Here is a 20,361-nt window from a genome sequence, read left to right on the forward strand (position 1 = left end):
CTCTTTAACCTATCCTCCTCCATTCGTCTCACATGACCCCAACACCGAAGCCGGTTTATGCGTACAGCTTCATCCATTGAGTTCATTCTTAACATAGCCTTTATCTATTCGCTCCGAGTACCCTCCTGCCAGTGTTCCCACCTGTTTATACCAGCAATAATTCTCGCTACTTTCATGTCTGTTATTTCTAATTTATGAACAAGATATTCTGAGTCCACCCAGCTTTCGCCCCCGTAAAGCAAAGTTGGTCTGAAAACAGACTGATCTAAAGATAGTTTCGTCCGGGAACTGACTTCCTTCTTACAGAACACTGTTGACCGCAACTGCGAGCTCACTGCATTAGCTTTACTACAGCTTAATTCTATCTCACTTACTATATTACCATCCTGGGATAACACACAACCTAAATACTTAAGATTATCTGCGTGTTCCAGCTTTGTATCACCAATCTGATATTCAATTCTGTATACTTTCTTACCTACTGACATCTATTTAGTCTTCAAGAGGCTAATTTTCATACCATACTTATTGCACCTATTTTCAAGTTCCAGGCTTTCGGCACAATCTGCCATTAAGACCAAGTCGTCAGCATAAGCCAGACTGCGTACTACATTGCCACTTTATACCTTTCAGCAGATGATCCATGTTAACTACGAACGGCAAAGGTGAAAGAGTACAGCTTTGTCTGACCCCTGTAAGTACCCTGAACCAAAAACTCGTTCTACCATCAATTCTCACTGCAGCCCAGTTGTCATTAACCCCCAATATGGCGAACATTTTTTCCCTCGGTACCATGTCATATGCTTTCTCTAGCTCTATGAAACATAAACACAACTTTCTATTCCTCTCGTAACATTTTTCAATTACCTGACGCATACTGAAAATCTGATCCTGACAGCCCCTCTGTGGTCTGAAACCACACTGGTTATCACCCAACTTCCTCTCAACCACTGTTCGCACCCTCCATCCAAGATGCCAGTGAATACTTTTCCTGCGATACTAATCAATGAGATACCTCGATAGTTGTTACAATCCTTCCTGTTCCCTTGCTTATAGATAGGTGCAATTAGTGCTTTTGTTCAATCTGAAGGTACCTTACCAACACTCCATGCTTATTTACTACTCTATGAAGCCATTTCATCCCTGCCTTCCCACTATACTTCACTATCTCAAGTCAAATTTCATCTATTCCTGCTGCTTTATGACAATCGAGTTTATTTACCATCCTTTCCACTTCCGCAAGCGTAATTTCACTAACATCATTTTGTTCCTCCCTATGAGCTTGGTTGTTCGCGACACCAGCACGAAGATTTCCTTTTACGTTGAGAAGATTTTCAAAATATTCCCTCCACCTGTCTAGTAATTCCCTGGGATTTATTATGCGTTCACCCGAATTACCCACTTCCTTTTTCCCTCCCTTCCTAAGATTCTTTATTACTGTCAAGAAAGGTTTCCCTGCTGCTTGACCTAGCCTTTCCAGCTTATTACCGAAATCTTCCCACGACTTCCGTTTGGATTCAACAACTATTTGTTTAGCTCAGTTTCTTTCATCTATATGTAATTCCCTGTCTGCAACGGCCCTTGTTTGGAGCCATTTCTGATAAGCGTTCTTTTTACGTTTACAAGCTGGTCTCACTTCAACATTCCACCAAGATGTTCGCTGTTTCCCGTCTTTACACACAGTCGTTCCTATGTAATCCCTTATTATTATTATTATTATTATTATTATTATTATTATTATTATTATTATTATTATTATTATTATTATTGTTGTTATTGTTATTGTTATTATTGTTATTGTTATTGTTGTTGTTGTTGTTATACGTGAATGGTCCCTTTTGGAACACACGAAGCTTTATTTATGGTTTCGTTTGCGGAGGATCCAGGATGCTTTCATCTGTTGACTAAAGATCCTTTTCCGTTCTTCCGTCCACTTGGTACCTACTCTTTTTGGTACTTCATTCTCTGGAGTAACTTCCCACTTATCAATTTTCTTTCTATATATATTTCGATTCAAAATGTCTTCAGGTTGAATTTGTGCGTTCTCCCTTATTATTATTATTATTATTATTATTATTATTATTATTATTATTATTATTATTATTATTATTATTCCCAGTGTAGAAAGCCCAGAATAACGGCCGAGAGTATTCCTCGCACTGACCATGCGTTACGTCGTAATCTACAGGGCTTCAAACTGAGCAGCGATTGCTTGGTAGGCCAAGGCCCTTTAGCGCAAAGGGCTTTATATTATTATTATTATTATTATTATTATTATTATTATTATTATTATTATTATTATTATTATTCGTCTTCTTCTTATCATCACCATCTAACGTAAATACATATATATATTCATTAAGCATGAATATTCTACACAGACAACATTCAACAGAAAAAGTCCTACATCTCCACGATGTTAGTGTCGCCCTCACCACCACCATCATTCGTCTAAATAATGGGTTTTGTGAATGCGGCCACACAAAGAATTCTTCACTGGATTAATTTTCGGTGGGAGTTAAGAGTACTTCAGTCAGGTATAAGAGGCCTTCGAAATCCGAAGAGAACTTTTTCTGTTTTGCACACCAGTAACACAGAACCAGTCCACGCTGGTATTTGTCAGCTTGTATTGTTTAATATAAGAAATGATTATGACCCCACTGCTTAGAATTGTTAGGCTAATTAGCTTACAATACTTCATCACCTTCTGTTTCTCATTTGAACTCCAAAATTAAAACTATACAGCATGAGTGTTACGTTACCGTTAGTACTACTTTCCGAAGATGTAGGGCCTACACATCGGTCGCGAAAATATTTCTTCAGATCAAGTTTTTAGGACATAGAGTTCATGCCAAAGAGATGTTAACTGCAGAATAAAAGCAAGCCAACCGGACACAGGTAGGACCACAGCCTGCAAACTTGGAATTTTGCAGTCGATACTCTACCAATTGAGCTATTGTGGCCTGTGTATTTCTGCTCTTTTGGCGAGGTATCTTAACTTCTGCTAGCATAACTTCAGAATGCGCATATCGCTCACCGTGGGTGAAAGCCAAAAGTTATGGATTCGGGTCTCGTCGTTGTCTGGTTAGCCATTTTTGCTCTGCAGCTAACCTTTCCTTGGCATGTGCTATACGTACTCGACACAACCAGAAAACTGGGAGCATAAATCGACGATTCGGCGGTGAAGAGTAAATATTCAGTTAAAATATATCTTGTTCCTGCTGCTATTTCACGGCTTGGCTTAATCGTTCGACAACAGAAACGAGCATTATTGAATTGCAGAGTTTTTTCGTCAGGTGCCACAGTATGTAATCCGAGATACTCCTTAAAATGATGATCAATGTATAGTGAGGAATAAGACTGCCTCACGAGAGAACGGGAGATCGGGAATTGCTAGTAAAATAACGGAAAACGCAATTTTAATGTTATTTGCTTTACGTCCCACTAACTACTTTTACGGTTTTCGGAGACGTAGAGGTGCCGGAATTTAGTCCCGCAGGGATTCTTTTAAGTGCCAGTAAATCTATCAACACGAGGCTGGTGTATTTGAGCACCCTTAATACTACCGGACTGAGCCAGGATCGAACCTGCCAAGTTGGGGTCAGAAGGCCAGCGCCTCAACCATCTGAGCCACTCGGCCTGGCGCGGAAAACGTAGAAACAGCCTCTGTAAATTAGATGATTAAACATGTCTGTTGTATCAGTAGATATTTCGGCGCTCGGCAGCTGTTCGTATACAGTCTTGGTATAATTAATTATTTATTTTAGCTAGTGGCTTTACATCGCACCGCACACATAGGTCTTATGGCGACGATGGGATAAGAAAGGCCTAGGATTTCGAAGGAAGCGGCCGTGGCCTTAATTAAAGTACAGCCCCAGCATTTGCCTGGCGTGAAAATGGGTAACCACGGAAAACCATCTTCAGGGTTGCCGACAGTGGGATTCGAACCCACTATCACCCAGATGCAAGCTCACAGCCGCGCGCCCCTAACCGCAGGCCAACTCACCCTGTGAACCAAATTCAAATGAGAGACAGAAAGAATAATTCAGGCACAGACAAAGATACTAAAAGTAAATAAAAATTGTGTGGGGTCTATGGGATCCTATTGCGTAGTGTAAGGTGTAAAGATATTAACATACGAGAGTTCTCCGAAGTATATTATTACTAACACCTGATTAAGCCCCTTCTCATAGTACAATCCTAGCATAATAGTCCGCCTTGAAATGTAGCTGTAGAAGAAAAGTTCGTGACACGATTATCACTATTATTATTATTAATATTATTAAGGGGGGTGTCTTCTGCCCGAAGGCAGGTCCGAACCTCCGCAGAGGTGTTCCTGAGCCGGAGTTTACGTGCAGTAGGGTAGCCAGTTCCTTTCCGCTCCTCCATTCCCTTACCTCCCACCAACAGAGCGTGGCAACCCATCCAACTCCTGACCACGCCCAATGTTGCTTAACTTCGTAGATCTCACGGAATCCGGTGTTTCAACACGGCTACGGCCGTTGGCATTATTATTATTATTATTATTATTATTATTATTATTATTATTATTATTATTCCTTTGCTGGCAAGATGTAGTGTTTACACTGCACTATGTCTTCTGGTATGGGCTAGAACAAATTTGTTACTTTCATTGACCTGTCTCAGTCTCATCCTTGGCTTTGACAATATGAAAGTGACCGAGGTATGTGTGATGCTAGTAATACCATTCCTTATGCAGCCAGTCCCTGTTATGAATGGTGTGAAAATGTCACTCATAGGGTCGGTTGGTGCATGCATTTCAGTGGGCTTGGCAGACTGATCTGTATTGGCAACTTCTGGCTCGGTGAGGAAAGCAACGGGAAACTACCTCACTCCTCACTTCCCTAGTATGCCTCTTCAGTGACGCCTAGGCTATCTATGACAGCTGTTGGCGGAACTGTGGAGGATCAAACCAGCCTTAGGGCTGAATACCCAACGTACATTATTATTATTATTATTATTATTATTATTATTATTATTATTATTATTATTATTGACGCCTCCGTGGTGTAGTTGTTAGCGTGATTGTCTGCCATCCCCCGGAGGTCCGGGTTCGATTCCGGGCTCTGCCACGAAATTTGAAAAGTGGTACGAGGGGTGGAACGGGGTCCATTGTAATTTTATTTATTTCCTTTTCTTTTCAGACTTTAGACTTGTGGTAAACAACAACAAAACAGGAGCTCGTTGGCTCAAATAACAAGAAAGAACAAAGTTCAGGGAGGTCAACTGAGTAGAGGTGTGTTCGATTCCCACCTCAGCCATCCTCGAAGTGGTTTTCTGTGGTTTCCCACTTCTCCTCCAAGCAAATGCCGGGATGGTACCTCACTTAAGGCCACGGTCCTTCCCCGTCCCTTGTATATCCCTTCCAATCTTTCCATTCCTCCACAAGGCCCCCGTTCAGCATAGCATCTGAGGCCACCCGGGTGAGGTACTAGCCCTCCTCCCCAGTTTTATCCCCGACCCAATATCTCACGCTCCAGGACACTGACCTTGAGGCAGTAGAGGTGGGATCCCTCGCAGAGTCTAAGGGAAAAATCAACCCTGGAGGGTAAACAGATTGAGAAAGGAAGAAAAATATTATTATTATTATTATTATTATTATTATTATTATTATTATTATTATCATTCCGTAGTTTATGCGGAACGCAGAGGTGTAAGAAGGTGCGAGCGTGGATGGGTGGAGAGAGAAAAGATCAAAATACTGTATAATTTAAAACTCTAATATTTGTAATAGGCCTATTATTTGTTTCTTTTTTTTTTTTTTTTTTTTTCATACTTTAGATTTTGGTAAACAACAACAAAACAGGAGCTCGTTGGCTCAAATAACAAGAAAGAACAAGGTTCAGGTACACAATAAGTAGTAGAAATTATCTTGTAGCTCATATATTACATATTCAAAAGAGCACCATTGCACCATTCAGTTAATACTCCAGACTACTCTCCAAAACTTATTACAATCAAGCCTCTTCAAGGAACAATCTAAAATTTACACTAGATCATTACACAATAGATTTACTGTCTTACCCGCTCCACAGTCTGAGTTACACTTAAATAGGAATAGTTCATTTGTAACAGGGGCAATAAGTGCCCATTCTACAGGGCCTTAGTGATCAGAAGAAAATGTTCAATATATCGGCCGTAAACCAAAATGTTAGGAGGCGAACACTTGCACACCTTTGAAAATACAATCTGAAACACTTAAAACTCTATGTGGGCTTATGGCCCGAAGTTACAGGGGATAGGCCTATACTACGGAGGTGACTAGATGGAGAAAAAATTAAGTTCCAAGAGAAGAGATAAATATCAAATTTTACAAAATCATAGTCACCCCAATACCAAGTTGAATGGGAATTAAAAGAGGGTGAACACTCTTTAGTCCCTAAGTTAGAATAAAGTCCTCAGACTTGCTTGAAAATGTACATTGAAAAGATTGAGATTTACATTAGTAAAGAATTTTTAAACCTTCCCCTCAAGACAGCTCTCTGAAATTATCACATGCTTAAAAGATGTCTGCCATTACCTTGATTTGGTGGGCCTTCCGACGCTGGACAAGGCTTTCCCCCTGCCTCGACTACGTTCGCTCTCTCAACCTCTTGACTGGAGCGATGAAAAAGACAACATGGCCCGAAAGGTCCCAGCTTTTATAGAGGGAAAGATTCCAGAACTTTCTGGCCCTAAGCCCTGTACACAGCCTCAATTTCTGATTGGCTAATTTAATAAATATCCTAATTTTCTGATTGGTTGATAATGTCATGAAGAAAAAGGAGGTAGTTGTGCTAGTAACCTTAGAACACAAAATGATTTTCTGCAAACATTTCAGTTTTTTAAACTTAGACATTTCTTTGAAAATGAATTGTGCATCCTCCCACCAGAGGGGGCACATAAATTGACAGTAGAGACATCTGAATAAAAAGATTGAAACTTCTTCTATTATACAGTTCAAACTTCATATAACAGATGGCCTTCTAAAAGGCGCTCAGTTTAAATGTACGGAGTAGGTGTACCTCCGGTACAATTATTATTATTATTATTATTATTATTATTATTATTATTATTATTATTATTATTATTATTATTATTATTATTATTATTATTATTATTGCTGATGCTAATGTTGCATTCCTTATTTTACCGTAATTGATTTAATACTCCGTTCACAAACGCCTAGATGTACATATCGGTATTACTAACTCTACACAAAGTGCATTCAATCTGACGAAACTTGCCCATTTACCTGAACTGAACGCATTCGCTTGTTGGCGTCAGTATAGGAGGCACATACGTTGATCCCAGGTTAGAAGCAAGAGGCACTCCTGATGAGATTAGAACATAGGATGGCAAAGAATAATGGGTCCATAATTATTTGTCCTTAACGGTAGTAGTTGCGGAGTCTGCGAACAAAAACTTCTGGGGCTTCTTCCTCATCTTGGAATGTCATCAGATAGCAGTGTAATGAGAACGGGGAAATCCTTCGCGTCTTATGCAGTGTGTGTGACCTTGATAAGCCGTGGTGCTCGAGATATCTGACTTCATGACGTAGTTCGTGAAAAAAAAAACTTCCAACCACAAGCTACAGTATATCAGCTCGCGGGCGCGTTAGAGCTTCGTATTTCATTGACGCTTTCCGTCAGCTAATGTGTGTTCTGCGTCTTTTGCCTTGTGTTATGAATGAGTGGATTCACGCTACTGTGTAGTATGCTTATTGTCAACATTTATACATGTCTGACTAATAAGATACTGCGACACTGACTCGACTGTGACTGGATCAACTGAAAATGTGTTAATAATTAAAACTTGAATTCCGTGTGTTCAGAAATATTAAAACGATTGAAGGAAAAAATAAACAGTTATTGTGAGTGTATTGTGTGCTTTTCGCACCACATGGAATCTCCTTCTGGTGCGTACCATGCATATTGCTTTGTTAGAAACACTAAATTGCACGCCTATAAGTTACTCAACAGGGATTTTTGAGATATCCCTGACCAGAGAGTGGGCGTAACTCACTGGGTAGCCTGCGTATTCCACTCTTCAGGTGGGGAATGATAAGAGAGTGAGAGAGTGATAGAGTGAGTGTGTGTGTGTGTGGGGGGGGGGGAGATTTGACTATGATACTAAAAACTTCAGTTTGTTTACAATCGATTAAGCTTTCTTTTCAATATCTGCTACTGGGTGACTGAGTTAAGATATTTTATGGGATAAAATACACAGGCTGCTAATACTATGTGTCAAAATAGTTAATACCGTTATATTTGTATTTATCAAAACTGCTAGCTATTGGCGAGTCTTTCAACATAATTGAATCGACTCCAGACAATCAAGTCTTCCTGATATTATAAAGAAATATAATTCAGTACCCTCGTATAATCCAAATACCAAAAGATACCTAGGATATTTCTGAAATATAGTGAATAATTATCGACATACCGTATATTATACATTTTATATAAGTTGGCATATTGTTATTCTGTGCTACGAAGGGTTATTAGGAAAATTATTTGCAAGCTCCAAATCACGTTAAATGAATTCGGTTATCCTTTTCTTTCTTTCTTTCTTTTTTAATCTGTTTACCCTCCAGAGTTGGCTTTACCCTCGAACTCAGCGAGGGATCCCACCTCTACCGCCTCAAGGGCAGTGTCCTGGAGCGTAAGACATTGGGTCGGGGGATACAGCTGAAGAGGATGACCAGTAACTCGCCCAGAGGGAAGGAAGCGGCCGTGAGCTAAGTTAGGTACCATCCCGGCTTTTGGCTAGAGGAGAAGTGGGAAACCACGGAAAACCACTTCCAGGATGGCTGAGGTGGGAATCGAACGCACCTCTCCTCAGTTGACCTCCCGAGACTGAGTGGACCCCGTTCCAGTCCGCGTACCACTTTTAAAATTTCATGGCAGAGCCGGGAATCGAACCCTGGCCTCCGGGGATAACAGCTAATCACACTAACCACTACACCACAGAGGCGAACTAAACTATTCTATACATGATTAAAAAACTCAACAATGCATGATGAATTATTCATGTAAAACACGATAGGACTACTGACAAATGCATAAAAGGAATTTGCTCCTGTTATTTCGTCTAGGAGCTTGGTAAAAAAAAATCCCCTTGTTTTTTATATTCGTGTGTGTAGGTGTGTAAACAGTTTCTTATTACCTCTGTCGCTGTAATGTTTGCTCAAGTGCCTTTATCTGCTATCTGTTATTTTAGTTGGGAATGAATTGAATGTGGTCTTGACAAACATCATTCCGGAATTTACTCAGAGGTGAAGAATCCACGATAATTCATTTCAGAAATGTCAAGTAAGAATGGAACAACTCTGTTTCTTGAGATTTAGTGTATACTACTGCGCTGAGCCACCTTGGTCGGATCTTCACAGTTGTCTTTTTCTTCAGTAATGTTATGCATTAGTCTTACAATTCCAAGTGCCTGAACTATTATTTTAATTTTTATTTAATTCGTTTACCATCCACGATTGGTTTTTACCGGCACTCAGCCAGGGATCCCATCTCTGCCGCCTCAAGTCAGTGTCTTGGAGCGTGAGACATTTGATCGGGGATACAAATAGGGAGGAGAACCAGTACGTCGCCCGGGTGGCCTCAGCTGCTATGCTGCTCAGGGGCCATGTGAAGGATGGGAAGACTGGAAGAGAGAGGGAAGGAAGCGGCCGTAACCTTAAATTAGATACCATCCCGGAGAAGAAGTGGAAAACCAGTTCGAGTGGGAATCGAAACCCTTCCTCTCCTTTGACTTTCCGAGGCTGAGTGGACCCCGTTCCAATCCTCGTACCACTTTTCAAATCTCGTGGCAGAGCCAACAATCGAACCTGGACCTCCACGGGTGGCACCTAATTACACTAACCACTACACCACAGAGGCGGGCAATAATAATAATAATAATAATAATAATAATAATAATAATAATAATAATAATAATAATAATAATAATAATAATAACATAGTGCGCCCTTTTAATGGCGGATGTGTGCAATAGTATACTGAATTATATATCAAGGTCATGTTGCATATATCTGCGAAGTTTTGCAAATATGCTTTGTATAAATTATCATAACTTCAGTATTTCAATACCCTGGCCTTAAACAGAATTGCAAGCTTTTATTCCTCCTTTCAACATTAACCCGCTTTAGCAACTTGGAAATATAAATGCAGGCACCATTACGAGTGGTGGGATGTGGGAATCCCCATGTCTATTGCCAACACTATAATAGCATCAGAACATCAGTAATAAGGTCGATGACTTCTGTGTTTACATGAAGCTGAGGGTGAGGCACACAGCGAGGAACCCCTTAGTACGCCATGTGACTAAGCAGCTATAAATACATTTATTTACACTTGTGCTCCAGAGGAAACAACTTTACAGTATGATGATAGGTATGTCTGCGTTTGAGCGTAGATATGTTTTATCATTCAACCTGAATTTAAATCCTGAAAACGCTGGACATCATGTCAGATGTTAACCCAGTTTAATTTCTGAGTTGAAGCGTGTACGAAGCGAATTTGTCAGTTATTTCATATCAGCAGAGTTGTTTTGTAAAGCGTGTGAAAATTACATTGGAAGCGAAGAAGGATTTTTTTAGCGCCTCAGCACAAAATTATACCAAAAAACACTCAACCAAGACGTAGCCAAATGGAAGGGCTCTCCAAATGTGTTTGGCGAAGTGTTTGGACTGCGAATAAGCGTCTCCTGTGTCGAATTTCGAAGCTTCGACTTCCTGTCTCATTTAACCCTCGAAGTGCTATCGTCTCACTACGAGACGATTCGGATCCCAGCTGAAGTGCTATCATCTCGCAGTAAAATCGATATAACTCCTAAAATCTGTATAACAATAAATTTTAGGAATATTCTCGCTGCGAAATTAAATTCTTACGAATCGTCTCACTGCGAGACGATAGCACTTCAGCTGGGATCCGAATCGTCTCGTAGTGAGACGATAGCACTTCGAGGGTTAAGGATTTCAATTATAGTTTGAGAGTTGAACTGATGCCAACTGAGGCTCAATTACTATGATAGGTGGGACTCCTGGCTAGGCATCAGTCGTATAGGCAATTCCTTGGAGTTTAATGCGCTGTAGGCCTCTGCTTAGTATTTCTAGTCTTCATTTTATGGAGTAGGTGAATTCAGTGAAGCCTCTTAGCTGCAAATATTTTAATTTGTAAATCAATATCCTAGTTCTAGGCATCTCTTTCTGTGAAATGAAATGGCGTATGGCTTTTAGTGCTGTGAGTGTCCGAGGACATGTTCGGTTCGCCAGGTGCAGGTCTTTTGATTTGACTCCCCTAGGCGACCTGCGCGTCATGGTAAGGATGAAATGATGATGAAGATGACACATACATCCAGACCCCGTGTCAGAGAAGTTAACCAGTGATGGTTAAAATTCCCGACCATCCCAGGAATGGAACCCGGGGCCCCTGACACAAAAGGCCAGCACGCTAACCATTTAGCCATGGAGCCGAACACTATTTCTGTAAGTAAAGTGTATCCACTGGGTAGTGTCCCATCAAGGAACATATTTTAATGTTTTTATTTATTCGAAAAGCACACAAAATACAGCTGCACTGAGCGCATTTCACTTAGGCTTATACTATCAATAGACTAATTAACAAATATAAGCTTTCATTATAAAATATAACATAACAGATGAGTAACAAAATCAGGTACACAGACTAGTAATAACAAGTGTCCATGAGAATGCCCATGTTCACAGCCAAGTCGTCGTAGGTCAAGATCACCTTATACCTCTCCTTTTACCTTCCTTACATTTTTTTTTGTTACCATATTTATTTTGTTTGCCGCTAACAGCGTAGCCATGTTGAATCGCCGGTCTCAGAAGTTACGTAACATTGTGCGTGGTAACTACTTGGATAGCTGTTGGATAGTTACTTACCGAGCTCGATAGCTGCAGTCGCTTAAGTGCGGCCAGTATTCAGTATTCGGGAGATAGTGGGTTCGAACCCCACACACGGCAGCCCTGAAGATGGTTTTCCGTGGTTTCCCATTTTCACACCTTAACTGAAGCCACGGCCGCTTCCTTCCCAGTCCAAGCCCTTTCCTGTCCCATCGTCGCCATAAGACCTATCTGTGTCGGTGCGACGTAAAGCCAGTAGCAAAAAAAAAAAAAGATAATTACTTGGATAGCTTGAATGCTGTTGGCTAAAGAGGAGCGGGGACGAGTTGGACACTCTACTGCAAGATAATTCTGGCTGAGAGTGCCTGGTCAATAGCCTCCTGACTTAGCCAGTGATCTGACCAGTTCAAATTTGCATAACCCACTAATTTATATGCACTTTGTGAGGCCTGTTGTACCTTTCATTAAGTTCCTTTTCAAACATAGGTGGTGATCTACAGAAGAGTGGAAAGATGTTTGTTTAACTCCAACTAGCAACACTAAATATTATGCCTTCTTAAAAAAGGTCACGGAATTTTCAAATATTGGTTGGTCGGTTGATAAGGAAGTTTTATGTTACATCGCTATTGACGGTTGAGATGTGTAGATAACTGGAAAACACCTATGCGTAGCGAGCTTTTCAGATGACCCCTGTTTTGATTTCGGCCGCATCGAGTGTTTAAGCTTCGTCTGATTAATTGGTGTGACTAGTTGACTATTACTCCACTTTCTCACCCCATGGCGCTACTGTGCGATCACTGCTCAACACGATGTCATGTAGATTACGAAGTGAGCTGTGGTCAGTGCGACGAATTTGAATTTAGAGATCGTGTCCACCATCTCACCGTCAGTTTTTCAGTCGTTCCCATGTATACTGAGTGGGTCTCGAACCAGTCCTCAAACCCAAGTAAACTCCCTAACCTGGCCAGAAATCGAACCCGTGGCCTCTAGGCAACCTGAGGCTCGCTTCCCCTAGACCGAGAGGCCAGCATTAGGTGTTTGTGTTTGTTTTAAGTATAATTTCATTACATTGTGTTCTGTACAAAGAATGTTTCAAAAATCAATATAGGCAGTGTTGCCAACTTATATTTTCAAGATCAGCTAAATACTACCAAACATCCGCTAAAATTCCGCCAAGAAATCCGATCTCAAATAATGGGCAATAATAATAATAATAATAATAATAATAATAATAATAATAATAATAATAATAATAATAATAATAATAATAATCTTAGGAAAATTCTCGGCCCCCGAAAAACACAAGATGGATATAGACTGAGGTCACGCAAAGTGACAGAAGACCTTTCCAACATTGCAGCAGACATCCGCAAAAGACGTCTGAAATTTTGTGGGCACGTCCGCAGACTGTCGGCAAGTAGACTGACACACAAGATTCTCACCTACATAGAACATCTAAAAAATATTCCATGGGTACTTGAAGTGAAGAAGGATCTGGAAAAGTCCAGATGAACTCAAAGGACACCGCGGACAAAAACCTCTATAGAAAAAAAAAATGAATAGATGGAAAATGCAACCAGAGAACGAAATGAAAAAGAAGACTGGAGCAAAGTGGACAGAAGAACGAAAAAGGATCACGGAGAAAGTATGAGAGCTGTTTGGCAACTTAGAAAACAGAATCGTTAGAGCTTTGCGTGATCTACTGGGTCCATACGCACATAATAATAATAATAATAATAATAATAATAATAATAATAATAATAATAATAATAATAATAATAAAAAAATGTCTGTACTCACCTGGTCTGTAAGTTTCATTAGTATTAACCCCCTGCCTGCGAGCCAGTGAGCTAAAACTTTTAGGCGATTTACTGCCGGGTGTAATCGAGGTGAATCTCATACCTCAAGGGCCACATACAGAACAGGCCACTTCATTAAACGGTCTTCCTTCATAGCATAAATATAAATGCTACTCTCTCACAGTTTCATTATCTGTCGTCATTCGTCAACTAAGAGATAAGTACCCTTTCCCCCACGCATTACAAATTTATGTTACCACGATCCCATAACATCAAATCTAAATAACATGTTTTCCTCATGTGACTGCTAGCTCCTGACAAGAAATACGGAATAGCTCAGAGACAGACTGGAGCACATTTTTTTTTATAAGTATTATAGATAAAACGCTAAATTCCGCTATAATAAATCTAGAATTCCGCCAAAAAATCCGCTGTCCGCTAAATGGTATATTTCTCCGCCGACAGTCTCTTCTAATTCCGCCAAATTTAGCGGAAAATCCGCTAAGTTGGCAACACTGAATATAATCCCAAATGTCGTATCGAAGTAAATAAAACAATATTGGTTAAACTGATTTTCGATAACATGTACCGGTGGGTACCCGTATTTGGTCAAGAAGGACGTTGAGAAACGTGCAAGTACCTAATACTCTACCTGTAACAGTGTTAAAACAATAAGGTATGTCGTTTAATGCTGACTTCCGTTATGCTTAGCACCTCAGTTAAATAGTTCGTTGATTCGCTGACTCGAATGATGCTCCATCTGTTAAGGTCGCTTAAACTACTTTGTCAAGCAATCAGCTGGCAGGGAATCTTATGTATCTTGAATTTATACCTGCTCATATATCGTATTACCAAAGACATATGTCTTTGTTGGCAAGAGGTAGTGTTTACAGTGCACTATGTCTTCTGGTATGGGCTAGAATAAAATTGTTACTTTCATTGACCTGTCTCAGTCTCTTCCTTGGCTTTGACAATATGAAAGTGACCGAGGTGTGAGTGACGCTAGTAATGCCATTCCTTATGCAGCCAGTCCCTGCTATGAATGGTGTGAAAATGTCGTTCATAGGGTCGGTTGGTGCAGGCATTTCAGTGGGCTTGACAGACTGATGTGCAATAGCAACTTCTGGCTCGGTGAGGAAAGCAACGGGAAACTACCTCACTCGTCATTTCCCTAGTACTCCTCTTCAGTGACACCTAGGCCATCTATGACAGGTAATTGTGTACCTGTTGAGGATCCAACCAGCCTTCGGGCTCAATACCCAACATACATAAACACCAAAGATATTAAATGAGTAACTAACTGTTTTCATCTTGGACTATATGACGTGGGAAGACCCTTTTATCATAAAAATAGTGTTCTTCTCATTCCTTTTTATTTTCAAATAGCCTAGTAGTACTGTACTGTACGTTTCTGCCTAAGACTCGGATAGTTCTTCTTGAAGGTGTTGCGTATCTTTTAACATGCTATGGACAGTAACTAAAGGTATAAGAAGCCTCTGAAAGGTATTTTTGTTGAAGAATGCCTAAAGTCACATAACAGATCGACATGACAATGCAATTAGGTAAATTTTATCTACATGAAAGGACGGATTGACAGGATATACAGAGGAATTCACACATGCACGCACTGATGCATACGGTGAACAGATTCGAGTTGATACAGAACACCACATTTAGAAGGAAATGTGTCTACTCAAACAAGATAATCTCAAAGACACTGTGCACTCTGAGTGGTGTTCCGTCAATTAATGAAGTGGAGATTGCCATACGCTGCAAATTTCATCCGCCTAGTCTTCCTCGCAACTTGGACTCTCCTGATGTCTCTGTTTGTAGGCCATAGCTAGAGCCATGCACAGATATCCCCGAAGTTACTGTCTTGACGGATGTAAACTGGCGGATAATTTTGCTGATAATTTCTAAATAATGATGTTTATCGATTTTCACTCAAGTTTTTCTGCTTGTTGTGAGGCGACCCTTGATATTGGTATAGGAGAATGCTGATATATAAAGAGCCCTGAGTCAATAAAGTCGTTAATCTGACCTAAGCATAACTGGTTCAAGCCCACAATTAGTGGAACGAAGGAACAAAGATTCCGTCGGTAGTTGTCGCAAGACGAAGTCGCTCAATAAACGTGTGACTGTAGGCGGTCTGGCCTGTTGTATTATGTTAACAGATCTATGCATTCCAATATTTTGGGTGTAATATAGCTAAATATTTCCTACGTGATTAGAATTGAGGAGCTATCTGACGGTGAGATAGCGGCCCCGGTCTAGAAAGCCAAGAATACCGGCCGAGTGGATTCGTTGTGCTGACCACACAATACCTCGTAATCTGCAGGCCTTCGGGCTGAGCAGCGGTCGCTTGGTAGGCCAAGGCCCTTCAAGGGCTGTAGTGCCATGGGGTTTGGTTTGGTTTGGATAGCTAAATATTTGCTATATCTGCGGATAACCATTCGCGGGTGTGGGTGAAGGAAGTGCAGATGCGGATAATATATTGTATATCCGCGCAGGGCTCTAGTCATAGCCATAAAGATGCATGTTTAGCTTACTTGAATAATATTGAAGACTTTTAAAATATTCGTGAAGTCTATTAATAGTTCTCAATACATGACAAAAGTGACAGTTTAAAAAATGTATTTTTTTAAATTACATTTTACGGTGGTTGGTATGTGTTACTGTAGTCACGTCCTAGTTCGTGAACCATGGGCAACGGCTGAGTGGTCCTGAGCGTCAGGATACCAGTGGCTATGGAATAAGAGACCGAGCTTGATAGCTGCAGTCTCTTACGTGCGGCCAGTATCCAGTATTCGGGAGATAGTAGGTGCGAACCCCACTGTCGGCAGCCCTGAAAATGGTTTTCCGTGGTTTCCCATTTTCACACCAGGCGAATGCTGGGGCTGTACCTTAATTAGGGCCACGGCCACTTCCTTCCCACTCCTAGCCATTTCCTGTCCCATCGTCGCCATAAGACCTATCCGTGTCGGTGCTACGTAAAGCAACTAGCCAAAAAAAAAAAAAAAAAAAAAAAATTGGAATAAGAGAGGGCGTCTCGGACATATTCTGAATCGTGGCCCTTCTTGCGCTCAGGTGGCTAGGACTACACAATACACTGGTGGTCCTTAAACTGTTAGGGGATACATTCTCACTGCGACTATGTGTGATTCACAGAATTTACCGAGTTCAGAATATTTTAAACCAACCTCGGGTCTAAAAACGGAGTTCCTCTTCCACTTGACAGGCGAGAGGTTGGAAACAACTTTGCGAACGAAATAGAACTCAATGGAGACATATCAATATTAATGGGGCTAATGGAGGAAAGAAAGTAGAACTGTCTGAGTCAGCGGATGCGTCTGGATGTGTTAGGAATTAATTATATTCAGGTAACGGGAAATCACAAGGAAGAGATAGGAGTGTATACATTGTTCTTAACAGGGGTTAAAAAAGGGTAGGCCAGAGTGTTCATCAGGAATGCTAATGAGTGCAACATATTTTCTGTTGGGCACGAAAGTGAGTGAATTATGTGGGTATATTTGGGAATTGGAGGACATGGGACGAGAATAGTCGCATTGTAATTTATTCCAGATGTGAGTGTGCATATGAGAATGAAGTTCACAACTTTTATGAAGCGCTCAGTGACATCGTAGTCAGGGTCAACTGCAAGAATAGGATAATTGTAATGGGAGAGTTTAATGCGAAAATTGGAAATATATATATGTTTTTCTTTTATAATTTGCTTTACTTCTTTTGGCAACTATGGAATAGAAAAGGGTTAGGAATGGAAGGGAAGCGACCGTAGCCTTAATTAAGGTACATTTCCAGCATTTTCCTGGTGTGAAAATGGGAAACCATGGAAAACCATCTTCTGCCCTCCCGACAGTGGGATACGAACCCACTATCTCCCGAATGCAAGACGATAGCTATGCGAGAAAATAGAACTAAAGGATACGAGCAAGTGATGGGTTGATATGGTGATGAGATGGAAGTTAATAGAAAGAGGACGAGTTTACAGTGTTTCTGTGCTAGAATGGGATTAGCAATTACGAATTTATTCTTCAAGCTTGTTTGAGTGACTCATAGTAGGTCGTAGGGTATCACGGGACTGATAGAGGAAATATTTTGAAAATCTTCTCTAAAAAGAGGTTTTTCTGTTTAAGTTGAGAACAACTGATTTCATGCGGAGGATAACAATGACGGCAGTGGATTACGCTCGAGGAAGTGGAAAAAATGATAAATATGTTGCATAGTCATAAATCAGCAGGAATATATGAAAGTACACCTGAAATGTGAAATGTAGTAACAAGACAGGGATGAAATGGCTGCATCGAGTGAAAAGATTAGCATGGAATGTTAGTGAAGTACCTTCTGATTGGACGGAAACAGTAATTGCTCGTATTTACAGTATAAGCAAAGGAACAGGAAGCACTATAACAAGTATCGAGGTATTTAATTGATCAGTATACCAGGCAAAGTGTTCACTGGGATTTTGGAAGGGAGCGTGCGATCAGTGTTTGAGAGTACGTTCGATGAAAACCATTGTGGTTTCAGAAACACAGAGGGGCTGTCAGGATGAGATTTTCAGTTTGCGACAGGTAATTGAAAAATGCTACGACAAGAATAGATAATTATGTTTATTATCATTTAGACTTTCACGGCCCGTGTAACTATTCATGAGTTATATTTTTGGGCTTATGCCGTGTAAATAATTGTAAACACACTCAACGTTTCAAAAGGAACCTTGCCTTTCTTCATCAGGAGACAAAAGAGAAAAGAAACGACGTATTGATGGTTGCAAGGAGAAAGCAACAAGGAAGCTTCAAATGGTGCCCAAAGATGTAAAGGGGACGCCATTTTAGCCCAATGCTAGAGACAATGAATAGTAACAGCAAAGCATTACTCTCTAATGGTTCTGATTATAGGTAGCCATGATTCACTGAGGTTGTAGCCTGTATCGCGGTTGAAATTATCTGGGTGTTTACGTATTTCAACAGCCTCCCTGATAATTCTTGGGCGATGTTGCTTTATACGGGCAAGAACATCCACTTCTTGGAACAAGACATCATGACCAGGTGTTAAGGCATGATCGGCAAAAGCTGATTTATCAGGTTGGTTGAGTCTGATACATGTGGTATGTTCTTTGATGCGAGTACACACCGTTCTCGAAGTCTGCCCAATATAAACCTTGCCACAAGTACAGGGAACTCTGCAGATGCCAGGTTGTTGTTTATAGGCAAACTATCCTTAGTTGGTCGCAGGAGTTGCCTAATCTTAATTGATGTTCCAAAAACAGTTCGTAGATGGTACCTACGTAAGATTTTAGCAATACGATCCGTCGTGTTATGTTGTAACCGTCCAGGCTTCTCCAGCCAGACTAATTTAATATACTATCATTTTACGCGATATCACTCGATATCAAGTTTATCCGCCATCGGCAATTATTCGTAATAACATATTTATTCTACGTCAATCATTTGTAAACAAGGAATCATATTATATAGTTATAACATCAATTATTATTTAAATTATTATATTAGGTAGGATAGGAATTCATTATGTACTGTAAATATGGTCAATATATTGAGACATAGTTGTTGTCATTTCATCTCATACTTGTGTATACGGAAAAGGTTATTCTTATAGCGGGGGAAAATTACATGAGTCATAGGGTTAAACTCATGAGCCAAGGCAGTAAATAGCGACCCGCGCGCGGGGCTTGCTATGCGGTAAGCTACATCATCGCCACGCCTACTGGTCTTGTCAAGAAGAAAGAAGAGGGAGATGATAATGCGATCTACGAATCAGATGCTTCGTTATATAGAGAACTGAGATTAAGCTGTTACCAAGAGTGGAAAGAGCCCGGTGATATATTATGTAGCGCGGAGCAATCCTCGACTGACGGAGTTACGGATTCACGGAGTGACGATACTCACTCACATCGCTACTTCTACTGTGAACATCTACTTTGAACGACGTTATTGATTTTGAGACAGTGTGTGGTCTCTCCGAGACATAGTTATTTTTGTACAGTGTGTTGTCGCTTCGATACAGTACTTAGCTGCGATAATGTTATCGGATCTACGTGAGACGAAACAAGCTTACGGCTTGTGTTATATTCAGTAAATCTTCTGGACGAAGAACTATGTTTAGTTCAAGTCCTTGGAATTTGTTACAAGTCTGTACCGTATAATAGTATAGCTCAGTTGGAAACATGGAAAAATTCATATCTCTGAATTTTCTCCTCATACGATCAACGCTGATCAGTTTTTACAACTATAGGGCCAATGTCTAATTTAAAGACTAGGCAATTAGGGAGTGCTAGTCCAGATAGCCCGTACCACATCAGAGAAGGAAGGATGTCCATGGAGTCAATTCTACATCGAGAAGAAGAGAACGAGTAACCACGGAAAACAGGTGACTTCAACGGAAACTGCAATTGGGAGTGCTTGTCCAGATAGCCCGTACCACATCAGAGAAGGAAGGATGTCCATGTAGCCAATTCTATATCGAGAAGAAGAGAACGAGTAACCACGGAAACCAGATGACTTCTACGGAAACTGCAATTGGTGAGCTTCAATTAGATAAAGCAAACAATAGTAATTTGAGTAACGTAAATTCTAAATCCCTCCACGCTTTAAGGAACTTTTCCGATTCATCTAATTATTTTTGTATAATAAATTCATTTGTATT

At 40.5% G+C, this 20,361-nt stretch overlaps 1 protein-coding gene across 2 annotated transcripts in view; it reads left to right on the top strand.

The window, feature by feature from the left end:
* Positions 1–7,617: 7,617 nt before the first annotated feature.
* The window catches only part of AstA (allatostatin A), a 219,637-nt gene continuing 206,893 nt past the window's right edge, over positions 7,618–20,361 (top strand). The window contains exon 1 of one of the 2 annotated variants that reach the window (XM_067144390.2): positions 7,618–7,918. In XM_067144390.2, the coding sequence (XP_067000491.2) occupies positions 7,903–7,918 (16 nt within the window). In that variant the 5' untranslated portion in view covers positions 7,618–7,902. Of the gene's footprint in view, positions 7,919–19,920; positions 20,238–20,361 lie in introns of those variants that run through there. The other variant, XM_067144389.2, reaches the window with a different exon arrangement.

This window comes from Anabrus simplex, chromosome 3 (genome assembly GCF_040414725.1).
Source record: "Anabrus simplex isolate iqAnaSimp1 chromosome 3, ASM4041472v1, whole genome shotgun sequence".
NCBI lineage: Eukaryota > Metazoa > Arthropoda > Insecta > Orthoptera > Tettigoniidae > Anabrus > Anabrus simplex.